This window comes from Prenolepis imparis, unplaced genomic scaffold, assembly GCF_030444845.1.
Source record: "Prenolepis imparis isolate NDT839.2.m4 unplaced genomic scaffold, iyPreImpa1.0 SCAF_4, whole genome shotgun sequence".
NCBI lineage: Eukaryota > Metazoa > Arthropoda > Insecta > Hymenoptera > Formicidae > Prenolepis > Prenolepis imparis.
Window position 1 is genome coordinate 15,630,253 of NW_028141162.1, and position 17,981 is coordinate 15,648,233.

Sequence of the window (17,981 nt, forward strand, 5' to 3'; positions counted from 1 at the left end):
TACGTCAGTTTTAATCTACTTTGCCGCAGGCGAGGAATATACAATTGAATTTGAAATTAGTTCAGAAAGAAAATCATTGTTTGCGTAAATATTATACACACGTGATCGAAGTCTGAATGAACATTTTTGGAGATTCGCGCATCGATGTTATCGATTTACGGATTTAGATTATTTCGCAAAAGAAAAGCGAAAAAAAAATAACCGCGCAGGTATGCGAAATTGATAAGCTTTATTCGTTATCGTCGAAGGTGCGTGTATATCGCGACACTCGTATTTGCACCCATTCGCAAAGATAAACAAATTCTAGGTGCTTACACACAGCGATCTCTCTGTGACTCGCTTTTATCAAGATACCGAGCCGATGCCGAGGAGAATTTCTCGACGAGGTAATCGCGCGGTAGACCGCACTCTAGCGATAAAATGTCGTCGCCCACATGAATTTGCATTACATCAACGGACTCGAGAGGCTTCTTCCCGGCTTCTTGAGACCAGAACTTAGTCGCGATGCAATCGTCATTCTGCCTATATATATAATAAATACCAAGAGTAAACCGCGCAAAAATTTTTATTTTAATTCAGATTAATACTCGCGTATATATTTTGGAAAAAAAAAATCTTCGATTATGTTTTTATGTGTGTAAACTTTCAATAAGTAGTTTTTCGAATTATTTAACAATTCAATTTTCCACTTTTTATAATGTCCAACTCGCTGTTTTCAATCGATTGTAAGATGAAACACGTGTCTTTATTAATATAAAATATTGAGTAATTTTAAATTAGTTTATTTAAGAATGTAATTAACGATATATAAAAAAATAAGCGTAATCTATTTTAGATAGTGCAAGCATGATTGAATTGTTCCGGTGGCTCTAAAATCTCTTATCGCTGTTATCGCAATATTATCACGATTTAATAGGCTTAAACGTATTAACCTAATTGAGCAAAAAGCTTAGTTAGTTATAGTTGTCAAATTTATAGGTATGAATCAAAATTTGTCTTCAAATACGATACTAGTAGCCCCAATTATCCTTGGGTTTATATTTGCTTTACATGAATTTATTATTGACTCGGATTTAAAGGATATTAATTCCGCAAGATACGTTTGTGATAGCTTCTTAATCTTACACTCTTATCACGAGAAATCAAATTTGGATATATAATTATTATAATTAATTATTAATTAATTGTTGTAGTTAATTCATTTGTTTCTCTCGAATTTATTGTTTACAAAGTAAGTTTAAAAAATAATCGAAAACGGCTCCAACAAAAATAAACTATGTTAATGCAATGATAATTGCTTCTTTGATTTTGAAATGTTTTTCAAATTATTTTATATCATAGATGAAGCTATTATTCATCGATAATTTAAAAAAAGAAACTATCAGAAAATATGGAGATGTCAACTTGGCATATATGTATAAAAGTAAAGTACATTTAAAAAATTAATTGTTGTTTTGAATTATAATATTAATAAGTTTTTTTAAAATAAAATTGCTCTCAAAATATATAACATCTTTAAATCGTAAACTTATTGCGCGAGCATTAAATTTGAAAATAATATATCTTGAAAGTAATGTATAAAACATTTTAAAATATCAAAATTAAACTCGGACAAAATATCGGAATTTGCAACGTGCGATTCTTGATCTTTTTAGGTCATGAATTAATTGCCGATTCAGCACAGTAACGAATATTTGTAATTAAGGAAGATTTTACATGTAGATATTTTCTATGTATATGAAAATTTTATTACATTTTGACTGAACAATCTTCAATTTTTTTAATATTGAATCTCTATTAATTATTTTTTATTAATTAAGAGGAAAATCTGTAATTAAAATGGCCAGAATAATAAAATAATTCGTAAACTTTCTTTATCCACTCATGAATGAGTAGATAAAGATATGAACAGGGATAGACTAATCAATAATTTTATAAAAATTTAACTTTTATCATACACTGACAAAAATATTTGTGTAAAATTACATGATTATGCTGAGTTTTTTTCCGACCCAGCATAATCATGCAATATTGCTTTTATATGGAAGATTACAGATTATATGTAATTTCATATAAAATATATATTTTCAGGATTGAAAATATTCCACTGAACATAGAATTACACATATACGAAATGTTAGCGATGCTAATATAAAAGTATAAATGCTATAAAATAATGTTATAAATAATATGGATAAAATAAAGTTCTAATAAAGTAAAAATACTAAATTTTAAATTACAAGTGATTTTTACATAAAAATAGTAATTTTACTGATATTTTATATATATTTTACATTAATATGTATTTTTACTTTAAAAATTATGGAAAAAAAAATTACAGTGATAATTAGGTAATTTTTCCAGTTTTGAACAAGTAATTTCCATGTAAAAGTACATAGATTTTTTTCAGTGATAAACAATTATATTTTTTAATAAAAAAACTGATAACAAAAGCAATGGAAAAAAGTAGCGAATGACGCCCTGTGGTCAGACTGAAAGCTCAACGCGCTCAACGTCCTATATGCGATTTAGCTCTAATCCGCTTCGCGGACAAAAATATCATCTAGCACGCACTTGCGTTTAGCATGGCGGTATAATTGCATTCTTAGCACCTCTCTAGACTCTTTGTTTCGACGCGCAACTCGCGTACGCGAGTCACCTGACGTGGACAACTTTCAGCGTAAGCAACCACGTCAGAGCAACGTCGTTGGCCGATCCATTATTAATGAGCTGACTGCGAAGAGACGTTTTCACGAGCGTCTTTTCCTTCGTTCTGCGATCACGCGAGTTTGTATAGGAAACCTGAAATACACGTTATAACGAGTTAATTTAGGAATATCTCGACATCAACATGCGAACATAAGACTGGATTAATTCATTAGTATTTAATATTTTACAAATAGAAATGGATATTTTAATTTTTATTTATATATACACAAAGAGAATATGAAGAGATCATGAAACATGTATATTCAAAAATAAATTTTGATACTTATTGTAAGGAAATTCAGACATTTTATATAATGCTGAAAAATATATTTTTTCAGCATTATATAAATATACAATTTTTTTAAAGTGAAAATACTATCATAAAATAAAGCCATCTAAATACACTTAAACATCAAGTTTTTTTATATATAAAAATTATTAATTTTTGGAATCTTTTATCATTTTTTTCAATATTGTACTCAACTTCATAATAAAAATATACAAGAATGATTAGCGTTTTTAAAATCTTAACTTTCACGATGTTATTAAATTATAAAAGTATTAAGTATCTTCCACAAGTCGATATAATATAGTTCTAAACTATTTTATAGAATCACGCTAAATTAAATCCTTATAAACTTTACGACCGTATTTAAATTTTTATCAACTTTTGTTTTCTTATAAAATTCAATGTACTTATTAGATCGTATTTTAATAAAAATTATCATATCTTATTATATCAAATATTTATAGTTTTCTTAAAAATATTTGATATATGTATATATCTAATATTTCCTTATTATTCTCATTCGACTTTTAGAGTTTAGACAACATCTTACAAAATTTAATCTTTTGAATTTAAATTTCTAAAACTATTTCTTAATGTTCTATCATTTAATTGTCGAATTCTTTTATCTCGCTTACAATTCTGAGTCTTTTTACTCTCAATTAGCATATTTATATTATTGTTATTGTACACGAATATTACAAATTTCAATTTAAAAATTAGATAGAAACAAATTTATATAACTTGCGATATCAGCCAATCTTAGATTACATAATGTGAATCGCGTCCTGCTTTACTTGAGCTACGTAAATAGTCGCGACAAGCAGGCGGCTGTAAAAATCGCTCGGCACTTAATAAATCGCGCATGTATGGTGAAATTGCATTAAGAGTTGACGCTACTGAGTGAGGTTAATTCATTTTAAGGTCGCTCTTTAAAGTCGCAGCCTGCCTTGATATTTAACGCGCTTGGGCGCGTTGTACCCGACTTCAATATCGCTTCACACGATTATCCATTTAATTAGTTTATTCGATCGATCTCAATAACTCTTTTATGCAGTTCGAGAGAGTTATATTTATTATTATTATTATCATCATATTTCTCAACGTAATGCTTTCTTTGTCACGTCATGTTTGCTCGCGATTCCGATTCACAGTGTTGCGTGTTGTGCAAGGAAGCATTCGTGAAACTTCTCTGAACCTATGATTCAATAAAAGAATACGGTTAATTGACCTTTAACATTAAAATAGTTAAAATGCCAAAATTCTGAAAGCCGTATCACGAAGGCATTTCGATGTGTCGCGTTGATTAAAACAAAGTATTCTGATCAAAATAACATTTTTGTTTTCGCGATAGCTTTTCAGGTCGTAATATTAATTAAAACAATTAAATTTGGATTAAAATACACATATGGAACGGAACGAAATTTAATTTGTTTTTCGGATGGTACAAAAATTTTGAAAGAGTTGTAGTATAAAAAGAATCGTAGTCTTTTGTAAAAATGTTGTAAGACTTTCAAGGATTAATGTCTAATAGAAAAACATAATTTGCAATTACAAAGCCCAATACAGCTCGCGGAGCGGAAATGCATGTATAAAACGTGCTGTTTATCTGAGAAAAATAACTGTGAAAGGAAAAACTTGTGTAGAATAGTTGCAAATAGAATTAAGGATAAGTATAGGTGCGTCTGTTAGATAACGAAAAGAACTGCAGCGAAAACTGTTAGTGGAAATTCACAAACACTGGCAAAAGTTTGTTATGGTCTCGTTGAGCACTCATACCAAGTAGCGTAACCAATCGATACTAGAAAACTTCCATTCGTATATTTTCTAACGAGGGAAACACAATTACAGGCAGTCTAAAATCTTGTTGACCGAAAAATGCAGAAAATAAGCGTCGAATAAATTTCGACATTTTTAAAAATTATTTTATATTTAAAGTTTATATATATATATATGTATATGAGATTACATACATATATTTTAATTTTTTTTTGTTATTCAAAATGTTAAGATATAACAATAATTAAAGTTGCAGTTTTTGTTGATAAATTTATAACATGTTTTATTTCAAAATATATTGTTTTTAAAATTTCTCGTGAAGGCAGTTTTGCATAATCTTTGGCACATGTAATATAAAACTCAAGAATTTTGTTTTTCTTTAATGCTAAATTTAAGCTCTCTACTTTAGCTCATTTACATGACATTTATATATACGGAAATCGTTAAAATATAATTTTATTTTTATATCTATATACAACACTGAGAAAAATCATACTCGACACACGTTTAACATCTAAAATAATGACAGCATAATTAAAGATTTCTTAATGTGTGATATAAATAAATGTGACGAATATATTAAACATTTTTTGGATATTTGAGCGGTATCCAGATCCACAAGAGATTGATATTTTGATATCTGTGAATCTAGAGATACGTTACGATTATATCTGACAATGAGTACGAAAAAATCCAGAGTTTTTCGCGTAATACAAGTGGTCGAGTCGAGCATGCTCAAACAATATTGTTTTATCTTCTCTGCACACGAGTGTTACCTTCGACACACAAATAAACGCACTCGGCGTGTTAATGTCGTTCGCTCATGAGCGAACTGATGTTTCATTTGCAACCGCAGTTGCAGATTAGTTTCACGGATGACCTTAGACGAGAGAACGCATCGCGCATATACATATATTTCACGTGTGTCACGGAATTTATCTTCCATCTCCATGTTTAGCTTCCATTTGTCAAGCGTATTGTTGATATTAAGTCCACATGTCAAATTGTCATGAGGATGACAAATGGGACGAGCGCGAAAAAAGAAAGTCATGTTCTTATACAATATAATTTATGCATCACTATTAATTTTTACGCAGGCAGTATCTTTCTTCAATCCGTTGACATATTTATTTCTTTTTTTATAAATTTATTTTATTTCGAATAGTATACAGCAAAGGACTAAAGATTAAATTAATATATTGCAAAACACTCATTTATATCGCACGTAATTAAGAAAATCTTTAATTATGTTGTCGTTAATTTAAATGTTGAATGTACTTATTTTTGCTTGAACTTGTTTATGATCAAAGTATTTCTTATTGTTAGTATGATGATGTGAAATATAGAATATTCTATGGAGAATATATCAAGAGTTTAAGAGAATTATATAAGAATTTTCGTATATGCGCGAATGAAATAGAAAAATTACGTACGAAAATTATATATTTGTGTAGCTTTATTCATACGCGATAGTATTTTTTTTCTTTTATTCCAAGCGAGTTATATTTTAAAATCATATTACTCAGCATTTTACATCAAATAGGAGTACAAAGTATTTGTATTTTTCTCATAAGAGAATGTGTTCGGATCTTTTTATTATAACAAGAAGAGAGAATTTTATTTTCAAACAAAGAGGGTATAATCAAATAAGTTTATCTTTAATATTTATGTTTTATATCATCTCTACCTTTTATATATACGTATAAAGTATTTATTGTCTTGTAAAACATGAAAATACGAACCAGTTAATTCAAAACTATTATTTTCGGATTAAAAAATGTGTATCAAAGTATCCCCTCAATATTTTAATTACTTTATATTTTAATGGTAATGAAACATACTTAATATTTCATCACAATACATTGGGGAATCCGTCGAAGATTTTCCAGGTTCGCCGAAATTCGCGAATATAACCCGCGGAACTTGCTTGTGACACCTCGTAACGAATCAGCCCTTCCGCCTCCGACGTACATAAGTTCGCGGGCTAAAGTTAGCACGTGCTGCACCAGCGTGTCATTCAATGCACGCCGACGGATTTGTTTGTCGCACGTATCTATCAGCTTTGTGCGGCCGTTCACTGTCGCGTGATAAATCCGTAGCCCCGTGACGCTCTCGCACGTGGCGCGGGGTGGAAAAAAGCCCCCCCCCCCGGCTTTTTCCTCACACCTTTTCCCCGCCGACCTGTCCACGATCGGCTGCATTTGCTTCCGTCTCCCTCTCCCCCTCAGCATGATGACGCCTTCCGTAACTAAGTCCCCGTGTGTGCGTAAAACGCGATCGATGCAACTCGCGCCGGAAGGATCGCGTGCATCCAGAGATACTTACGATATATGTCGCGATACCATTGAGCAACGAATAGCAGTCTTCCATAATATCGCGTTACGTTTGATCTTTTTGATCTTAGAGGTCGGTATCGATATCCGAAAGAAAGTTCTGTTACAAATTTCGATATATCTCGCAAAGCTGGCAATTTTTTTTTTTTTTTTTTTTTTTTTGCCAATATTGCACAACATCGATTATTGATTTGATATTATTAAAATATACGTTATATGATAAAGGAAGAAACGGCAATTTTTCCCTCTTTTAAAGCAAGATAGCGCAATATGCCTGTGCATTTTATCGAAGATAATTGTTGGAAATAATTCTAAAAATATAATATATGAAATATTACGCTAGTTTACAAAAAAATTTTTTTTTTTTTCATTATTGGAATCAGACAGTGTTTTTTAGATATGTTTGGATGTTGAAACGATGCCGCAAGCCAATTTTTCGAAATAATTGAGGTTTAATATGCAAAAAAAATTTATTTTGCGATATTAAAATTTATTTATTTAATTTTTTTAAAAATAAGTCAACATTGTTTTGAAATTCTGATTAGATATCATGAATGTATTGTTTATCCCCTATAAAATGCATTTTTTTACAACAAATCTAAAATATCGCAAAAAAGCCATTTTTTACATTAAACCTCAATCATTTTATTAATCTGATGTACTGGTGAAGTTTGCGATATTTTCAGCATCTAAAAATCTATAAGAAACACTTTGGTTTAAAATAATTTTTGGGTGTAAACTAATCGAAGAACGGCATTCTTTTTCCTGATACTAACAGCGATTGTAAGGATCGATCATCACGTTTCGATACAGGCTGCATCAGGCAGATGCAATTCGCCCGTGCGCGCGAATTAATGAGTTTGCCACGGCGCAAATCGACGCGAAATTGAAGGTATTATTCGCGGAACAAACGCTTTCACGCCTGCCTTTGTCGCGACTTGGAGAATTACACCGCGGCCTTTCATCAGAATCCGCCGCTGATGTGCTGTTTCACGGGAAGCGACGTGTCCTCTCTTGTTGAACACGTCAATCGCTCGCGACGGGCATTCAGGGGAAAATCTATGCGGATCCAGTATACGAATCAATGACACCCACGTGTCTCTGTTTTTCCTCACGTGTCACTCGGCCCGGTATCGTGAACAGGCCACTCGCGTCGATAGACAGTTGCTTTTTCATTGGGAACGATATTCCGCAAGCACATCCGTCCTCAATCCGTCTCGAAATGTTAATCGTCATTTATTTCCAAGTAAAGTTTACCGCGATTTTAATTCGCGAGAGAGAGAGAGAGAGACGAGCTGCTAATTATACCGTGCGACATTTAACTTGCAAGAAACATCGCGGACAAAGATAAGACGCCCGATAAAATTTTTATCAATGAAAGATGTGAATTGATCGAGAAATTCGGAGTAGAGGAAACGCGAAGGAACCTAAAATATCTTGTATATACATATATACGATTATGATAACACAATAGTGTTCTTCGCCCGCTTTTCTTGTCCAACAAAAAGCTCATTTTACGAGAGGATCCGAGTTTTCGCGGTGTATAAATATTTATACGACGGTTTCACTATAGAACCAGAAAGCAGAAATACACGAGCGTGCACCCACGCGTCCAATTTTAAGACGTTAATGAACGCTGAAGGGAGTAATTGACCTCGCAGATGAAATTAGACCGGAGATTTTCTCGTTCAAGATAAAGATATGCATTATTTCTAAGACCTTTCTTGACTTGCTCGTTTCATTGAGACATATGACGTTATTTGGAAGATCATAGATGTCTTTACACAAGAATTAATTCTTAGATATATAAATACTTACAATATTATATAATACAATACTATAAAAAATATTACACAATATTATACAATATTATACAATATCAATTTTCAAACTACTATGTATTTGTTAGATATACATGTAATTAATAATAAGAGCTGATAAGAGAATTATATTAATAATTTCGCAATATTTTAAAAACAATTGCCTCAGAATAATTATTTAATTGCAGTCTCTTAATCGCGACGCAGTCGAAAAGACGCATATTAAACGCATGCAAAATTATAAGCAAAATTCAATAATATCGAATAACTTGTTGTAAAATTTCGAAATTTCCATTATATCGCGTTATATCGAACTGCCCTATTGTTCAATATGTATAAATTTACCGAAGATTTAATGCTTTCACAAACTGTCACTTGCACATTCCACTCAACCACCTATTCTGCACGCGAAATTCGTTTTCGCGGCTTCCTCCAATTTGTTCGCGTCATGGAAATTATGGGAGAGACTCTGGATTCTCGGTGCTTCTATATAATTTGAACTAGAACGCCTTAAAGTAGATCCCTCAAAGTCGTTCAAGTACCTTGAATTTTATAAATCATCCCTTCACGTGTAAAGCTGTATTACTATTTAATTTTTTAAATGATTTAAAACATTTTTCCAAACGTCTCTTCACACTATCGTATATATATATAATTATTAAAAACTAATTATTAAATCAATTTCCTTATTTAAAGATTCTGTAAGATATTTGATAATAACAATTGTTGATATCATATTGATTTAATCTTTCATCAATTTTATTATTCGTAAATAAAAATTCATAAATAAATGAAGTAGCTATATTTTCTTGTACTCTAATACGTTCTTTCTTCTTTGGTTACAGAATTGCCAGCTGAGGAAGGTGAGTATCGATGGTCATTGACTTCATGTGGTGATGTATAAAATAGGTGAGGTCTTGCGACAAATTGGCATACATATAAATTACTGACATTAATATAAATTATTTTTAATGAAGCAAAACAAACTCGGTAAATCGGAAACACAAAAAAGCTTTTCTTTTTATTTATTTTTCGCTTTTATACCGAGTCATCGATTTGTGCAAAGTTTTGAGAATCTTAGATGTATGAATTTCTCCAAAATTCTTGTCTTAACTTGACGAATGTCGATCTATCTCTCGTTGGGGAGGTGAAAGACTTAGGCGCCATGAACGCATCCGCTATCAAAATAGGCCAGCCCGGAGCTCCGTAAGCTCCAAGAATTAGCTTTGCACACGCTATATTGAATGCACTTGTGAATGCACACATGCGAGAGCAACCGTATCAGTCTGCTGCTCAAGGAAGTCAGAATCGTTTTATCAGCTTCACGAAATTCTCCCTTTAAGATTACTTAATTCTACAATATCAATCAATCGAAATAAGAAATTAAAAAAATAGATTCATGAAAAAGAAATACAATCTTTTTTAATATATTGAAAATAAAAAGAGAGAGAAATATATAATATACACATACATCTTTTCATTATTTTCTGATTATATTTTAATTCCTTCAATAAATGTGTCTTTTTCTATTAATTTTTTTATATTATCGAGTATCTATAATTATAATAAGTATAATCTGACACAAGAAAGATATCCCAAGTAAAAACGATTTATTAATTATTCTACTCTGAGATAATTTTATTTATGAGAAAAGAATACAGATTACGGAAAAGATTAATTCAAAATTCTTGAATATAAAAAAAATATATAATAAAAAATAAAAACATTTTTTTGCATTTCCCACGATGGGAATGAAAGGCTGCTCGAATGTAGAGATGCCACTTTACTTGCCCTATTATTACTTACTGCACTTGTCCCATTTATCATCCGTATATCGAAAGACACCACTGCATAGTGTCGCCTTCGACTCGGCCGTAATTGCATCGGCATTGCACTCGACCCGCACAGAGGTTCAGGCTATCTTTCCGTCGACCTTCGGCAATGGATCGACCCGCCGTAGTTACGGCTCTCGCTATTCGCTCGGCGTTATTATTGTTCGCGAGTTATCGTATATATAGAGTAAAAAAATCGAGCGATTGTTCGCGATACAAATTTTTATGTTCTCATCGAATGTATAGTGTACATATATACATATATATGTATATATATCGTCGTATGCTAATTTTCTTGGCGAGAGAATCGAGTCTTCCGAATAATGCTAATTAAGATATTGTGAGATCTCTTGATTCAAACAAGCGCAATTTCAATTACGAAGTCTATATGGCTTTAATTCATGCTCGTGAATAAGATAAGAAAATTACATCGTGTTCGAGTTTCGCGAAAAATCATATTAGCCCTTTGATAAAAAATTTCCGCATTTTTCGGAAACTTTATTTCTGCGGTATCGAAAGAGGTAAGAATTCGAGCCGGAATTAGCACGATATTATTTTGATACCGTAGTCTATCTTATCGTCAATTTATCTTTGAATCTAAAAATACTTAATGTCGAAGAGACAGATTTACCGCGATCACCAAAATATTACATCTCTAAATAGATGTTTCTTAATAATACATAATAAAGCTAATCTAATTTTCACATGATTACTTGTATGAGCAAAAAGAGAAAATGTCTATCATTTAAATACAATAAAACACAATATACCCGTTTGTTAAATTTAATAATCAATCTAACGACAACTTAGCACAATTCTAATTTAATTTTTAGTTAGTCCTTTATTAATTAAAATATTAATAGATAATTAGAAACTTGATTGCATTATATATAAATCAAGCTTATAAGAAATAATATATAATTAAGTAAAAAGTAAAGCAAATAATAATATACATATATAGTTAACAGAACGTAAACAAGTCTATAAATAAATTGTAAATTTTAAACAAAAATATATCCCGGAAAATATATAAAACTAATTGTGAGATACAAGCAGATTAACAAAAAAAATCTGTTTTCGAAATGCAAGATTAAAAATGAAACGACTTTATTACTTTATTATAATAAATTTTTTTTATGTGAATATTTTTGCATTATATACTAACACCGTTGTTATTTATTTTCTCCGTGAAATAAGATTTGTAAGAAAAATTCTTTCTAATTATTGTTTTGCGGACAACAAAAGCAATATGTAATTAATGAGACAAAAAAATTATAAATTGAATTTAAATTTAAAAAATCGAGAAAAGATATATAATTACTAAAAGTTTCTCCGAAAAATGCGGAAATTTTTTATCAAAGGGCAATATGATTTTTCGCAAAACTCGAACGCGATATGTAATTTTCTTATGTTATTCACGAGCATGAATTGAAGCTATAGACTTCGTAATTGAAATTGTGCTTGTTTGAATTAAGAGATCTCACAATCGCGGCTTAATTAGCATTATTCGGAAGATAAGATTCGCCAAGAAAATTAAGATACGACGAATTACAAAGAGTATTTTCGATAAACCGTGCTCCTTCTTCGCAAGTTCAAGTGCCGACAAAAGTTTGCAACAAAGGAGAGAAGAATACGTTTGTGACAGATATGTTATCGGGATGAAAGAACGCGCGGTTCAGTAATGTCAGAGACATTATTGTGTTTATCGTTCGTTTTTTTTTGTTTTCAATGTAATCTGACGAAATCTTCGAAGAGTGATCAAGGTCGTATTAATGAGATTCTCGTCATAAATTAATCGCGCGATCGGTTACATACATACAGCCATCCATAATCATCGCCGTGCTCTGTCCGTCGTGCATGTGCACATGTGTATATAACGTTCTATCGATTGAATGACAACATCTATTGTCACACGCTGAATCCGGTAATGAAGCATGTTGTCATATATGCATGTAGGTGAGAGAATAAGGGATGAGAGAGGGAGGGAGGAGGACGTAGAGAAATGTATACCGATGTGTGGCACGTCATACCACGATATTAATTTCCGAGACGCGGTGGAATGTGTACCAAGACATTACAATGCAATTTATGTAACGAAATGTGCACGTTACACATATTTGCACCGGTCGAAACGTATGCATTAAGACGCGCGAGAGATGATTTTGATATATGTATGTGTTAAGAAAATTATTTATAGAAAATATATATAAAATTAATTATATTATTGGAAGATTAGTAGTTGACGAGTTAATTAATTAAGAATAGCTCTGTTTTGGATTAATTTTGCTAATGTAATTTTAAACAATTTTACCTCGTGTTTAGTTATCTTAATCTTATCAGTTTTCTTCGTAATTAAAAATATTAAACATTATATGTTAGAATATGCCTTCAGTCAATGTGATTATAGATGTGAAACGTATACGTGTCTCAATTTAAAATATTGTCTTAACATATGTATGCATAATCCAATATAGCTTCGATTAATCTTGTGTGATCGTACATTAATTTAATTATTTGAATGAAAAGTTTCAATATCATAGCTGTTTCTTTTTATTACTTAATGATTCAGTTCAACTAGCACATCTCAACAGATTCGTTGACTGTCTTTATTAATCATTTTTTATTGGTGTCTCCTTTTCTCTGACTTATGAATGAATCATTGTGATTCACGATTTTTATCTACACACATTACATTTATTTTATTTAATTGTACCAATTAAATTATCACATTTTATAGAAAAAAAATATTAAATCCTGCTGCTACAAGAAAATTTATTTTATTATATTATAAAAACTTCTTATATTTACTATTTTCAATTTTTCAATAAAGGACTTAATAATATTGTGATAAAAAAATGCTATCCAGCTTATACATACATACAGAAAAAAAGAAAAATTCAAAGAAATGAAATAAATAGAGAAAGCTCTATTTTCTCGCACAATTGCTCCAATCATTATTTTCGCTCCTTTCTCTTTTCGCCGTTGCTGTAAATTACAATTAATGAAATCATCAATCGTAAAGCGATGACATAACGTCAATCGCGTGCTGGCAAAAGTCGTCAAGGACTTGCTCCTGACTAGTATCATTCTTTCACACACATATTCTATTTTCCTATAACGCGCTCGCTGACGTTGAACGCGTCAAAATGAGATTGCGTCTGCTTTTACGAGAACCTTTTCTCGTAATATCAAATTAATTTGACGTGTCCACGTCACAAAGCACATGTTGCTTTAGATTAAAATAATATCTATATATATGACGTGTATAGTAGCTCGCGTTGTAAATTTATACGTTGTAAAGTTTATTTAATTTATCAATTACTCTGAAGAATCTAAAGATTGATAATTTTATAATATTGCCGAGATAAATAACTAAAGATAAAATAATTTCTGATAGCATTTAAAAGGACAACATTTATGTTAAACATACTTACGTTATAGAGTATTCTATTGAATTCTTAAATAAAATATGAACGCGAAGGAACAGATGAAAAGAGGAACAATTTTTCTCGTGCAACGTTTTTCAGTAACTTTATGATTATTATTCGAAACAAAAGATTTTTTTACATATATGAAATGTCAATGAGATATACACTATTCGCGAATGTATGTGCATATTGTTTCTGAACTAATTTTAATTTGAAAGTTAGTTTAATTTTCAAATTAAATTAGTCGCATAAATGTCGATGTTAATTTTCAACTATACAAAACAAGTGGATTGTGTAGTTAATTGTAGTGCACAATACTGAAATTAATATGATTCGTAACAATACATCATTGTTCGCGCTCTTGTATTATCAAAAGAAACTATCTCGAAGTCTATTTAAAGATATTAAACTATATACTTATATTATTATTAAATTATATAATAACATTAAACGATTAAACTAAATATCTAGATTATTATTATTTGAAAGATTAGACTGCAATTCAATAATTATTTTACATTTTACAACTTTTATGTAGGTTTAATGCCAATTTGTCGCAGATTATATCACAATATTTTTGAGTATTTAATTAAATATATACTGAAACTTGTTCATGAAAATAAATTTTGCAAATATTATTATATACTATGAGAAATATTTTCTTGAACATTTTTTTCAAATTTTTCCACCTTTGCGCATTACGCGAGATTATTAATATTTCATTTATTTTTTGCTTACAGGAAAATCCATCTGGCAACTCGTTTTGGAACAGTTCGATGATCTTCTAGTTAAAATTCTTCTATTAGCCGCTATTATTTCTTTTGTAAGTATAAGATGCGATTGTAAATACAGTATGATTACAGAGAGATTAAAAAATAAGTATAGATATCTCTTACACAATATGAGATTTAAATAATGAAAAAAATGTGAAATACGTCTTTCACAAAGAAATAAAAAATATAAAATAGTACAAAAAAGATTAATTAAATATGATCGTCATTATTATTATTATTATGAATTATGGATATGGAAGTAAAAGAGATGTCGACGACCTAATCTTTCATGAAATTTGTGATAGTATAAAATGATTTAGGAGATGTTCTTTTTCTTCGTCAAGTTTTCCGGTGTATGCCGCTTCGCTAAAAACATCATAATTATATGTTTATGGGGGTTCAAGGGTAAATGAGGCTAAATATACCTTACACGAGATGTGAAAAAATAGCATATTGATTTCAAGTTGCCGTGGTGATCTGATTTTCTCTCGGCGCATAAGAGAAATGCATAACATTTACTATGGAATCTAATTTGCAAATTGTAAAAGTAAAGTACGTGTAAGTTTACTACGATAATAGATTAAAGAAGAAAATTGCAAAACATGTACATTTTAAGGATTGATTTTTAATTTTATAATATATATTCTTGTTCTTATTTATTTTATTTCTAAGATAGATTGATATTATTGTAAAGTGACTAAGATCGAATTCTATTTTCTATAAGTTTTAAGTCTAAATTTTACTTCGAGAGACAGCTGCTTGAATAATGCAAACTTAATAATATATTAATTTCTGTCCGTCTTCTTTTTTTCAAACCTTGCTAATTTTCTATTGGTTACCTTTTGCTCAGGTATTAGCCTTATTTGAAGAGCACGAGGATGCGTTCACGGCCTTCGTCGAACCCTTCGTTATCCTGCTCATTCTCATCGCCAATGCCGTAGTCGGTGTCTGGCAGGAACGGAACGCCGAGTCTGCGATAGAGGCGCTCAAAGAATACGAGCCTGAGATGGGTAAGGTCGTACGAGGGGACAAATCCGGCGTCCAGAGGATCCGGGCCAAAGAGATCGTGCCCGGTGACATCGTGGAAATATCGGTCGGCGACAAGATCCCGGCAGATATCCGTCTCAGCAAAATTTTCTCGACCACCTTGAGAATTGATCAGTCTATTCTGACCGGCGAATCGGTATCCGTCATCAAGCATACCGATGCTATACCCGATCCACGCGCTGTCAATCAGGTTGGTGAAGCTACAGCTGTGTAAATTCCTACAATAAAAATCTCAAAATTTTATTTATCACATTGCATTGTTGAATTATGATGAATTTTAAAGAATTTTTATTAATTTTTTGTTGTGTTTCTCTAGGACAAGAAGAACATCTTGTTTTCTGGTACCAACGTTGCCGCTGGCAAGGCTCGCGGTGTCGTCATTGGAACCGGTTTGAACACAGCTATCGGTAAGATTCGTACGGAGATGTCGGAGACCGAGGAGATCAAGACGCCGTTGCAGCAGAAATTGGACGAGTTCGGCGAGCAGTTGTCGAAGGTCATCTCCGTGATTTGCGTCGCAGTGTGGGCCATCAACATCGGCCACTTTAACGATCCGGCTCACGGTGGATCCTGGATCAAGGGTGCCATCTACTATTTCAAGATCGCCGTCGCTCTCGCTGTAGCCGCTATTCCCGAGGGTTTGCCCGCCGTAATCACGACTTGCTTGGCTCTGGGTACCAGGCGTATGGCCAAGAAGAACGCCATTGTACGATCCTTGCCGTCCGTAGAAACTTTAGGTTGCACGTCCGTCATCTGCTCCGATAAAACTGGCACTTTGACGACTAACCAGATGTCCGTTAGCCGGTAAGATGATTAAACAAACAAGACCATTTTTCTTCCCGTTACTTAAATACAAAATATGAAATAAAAAATATGAACTAACGCATAATTTTTTATATGTTTACAGAATGTTTATCTTTGACAAGATCGAGGGTAACGACAGCAGCTTCCACGAATTTGAGATCACTGGCTCGACTTACGAACCTATCGGCGAAACCTTCTTGAGGGGACAAAAGATTAAGGGACAGGATTACGAGACCTTGTACGAGATCGGTACCATCTGCATCATGTGCAACGACTCTGCTATCGACTTCAACGAATTCAAACAAGCATTCGAGAAGGTTGGCGAGGCCACGGAAACCGCGTTGATCGTTCTTGCTGAGAAAGTCAATCCTTTCGGCGTACCGAAGGCTGGCCTGGATCGACGAACTAGCGCCATTGTTGTCAGGCAAGATATGGAGACAAAGTGGAAGAAGGAATTTACACTGGAATTCTCGCGCGATCGCAAGTCCATGTCGTCGTACTGCGTGCCTCTGAAGCCAACGAAGCTGGGAACCGGACCGAAGTTGTTCGTCAAGGGTGCGCCAGAGGGTGTATTGGATAGGTGCACGCACTGCCGCATCGGTAGTCAGAAGGTCCCGCTCACTTCGACCCTGAAGAATCGTATCCTGGAGCTGACTCGGCAATACGGAACTGGTAGGGACACTCTGCGTTGCCTCGCTCTCGCTACTGCCGATCACCCGCTGAAGCCCGACGACATGGATCTCGGCGATTCCAACAAGTTCTACACGTACGAGAGGGATCTCACGTTCATCGGCGTAGTAGGCATGCTCGATCCGCCTCGCAAGGAAGTATTCGACTCGATTGTTAGGTGCCGCGCCGCCGGCATTCGCGTAATCGTCATCACCGGCGACAACAAGTCCACCGCTGAAGCTATTTGCCGACGTATCGGAGTCTTTGGCGAGGAAGAAGACACCACTGGCAAGTCGTACTCTGGACGTGAATTTGACGATTTGCCTATGGCGGAGCAGAAGGCCGCTTGCGCCAGAGCTCGTCTCTTCTCCCGCGTAGAACCGGCTCACAAGTCCAAGATTATTGAGTACTTACAAAGCATGAACGAGATCTCTGCCATGGTAAGTCTTGAAGTCTCACTACTCTAATTATTTCAAGACGAATTGTTATTATTCTCAAATT

At 32.8% G+C, this 17,981-nt stretch overlaps 1 protein-coding gene across 7 annotated transcripts in view; it reads left to right on the plus strand.

Annotated features, from left to right (window-relative positions):
* The window catches only part of Serca (ATPase sarcoplasmic/endoplasmic reticulum Ca2+ transporting SERCA), a 43,219-nt gene that overhangs the window by 15,311 nt on the left and 9,927 nt on the right, over positions 1-17,981 (plus strand). For all 7 annotated transcript variants that reach the window (XR_014425248.1, XR_014425247.1, XM_083036998.1 and 4 more), the window contains exons 3-7: positions 9,773-9,790; positions 14,928-15,010; positions 15,811-16,197; positions 16,324-16,811; positions 16,915-17,920. Coding sequence is in view for 5 of the 7 variants with exons in the window: in XM_083036998.1 (XP_082893124.1) it covers positions 9,773-9,790; positions 14,928-15,010; positions 15,811-16,197; positions 16,324-16,811; positions 16,915-17,920 (1,982 nt within the window). In the remaining 2 variants the exon portion in view is untranslated. The remainder of the gene's footprint in view (positions 1-9,772; positions 9,791-14,927; positions 15,011-15,810; positions 16,198-16,323; positions 16,812-16,914; positions 17,921-17,981) is intronic.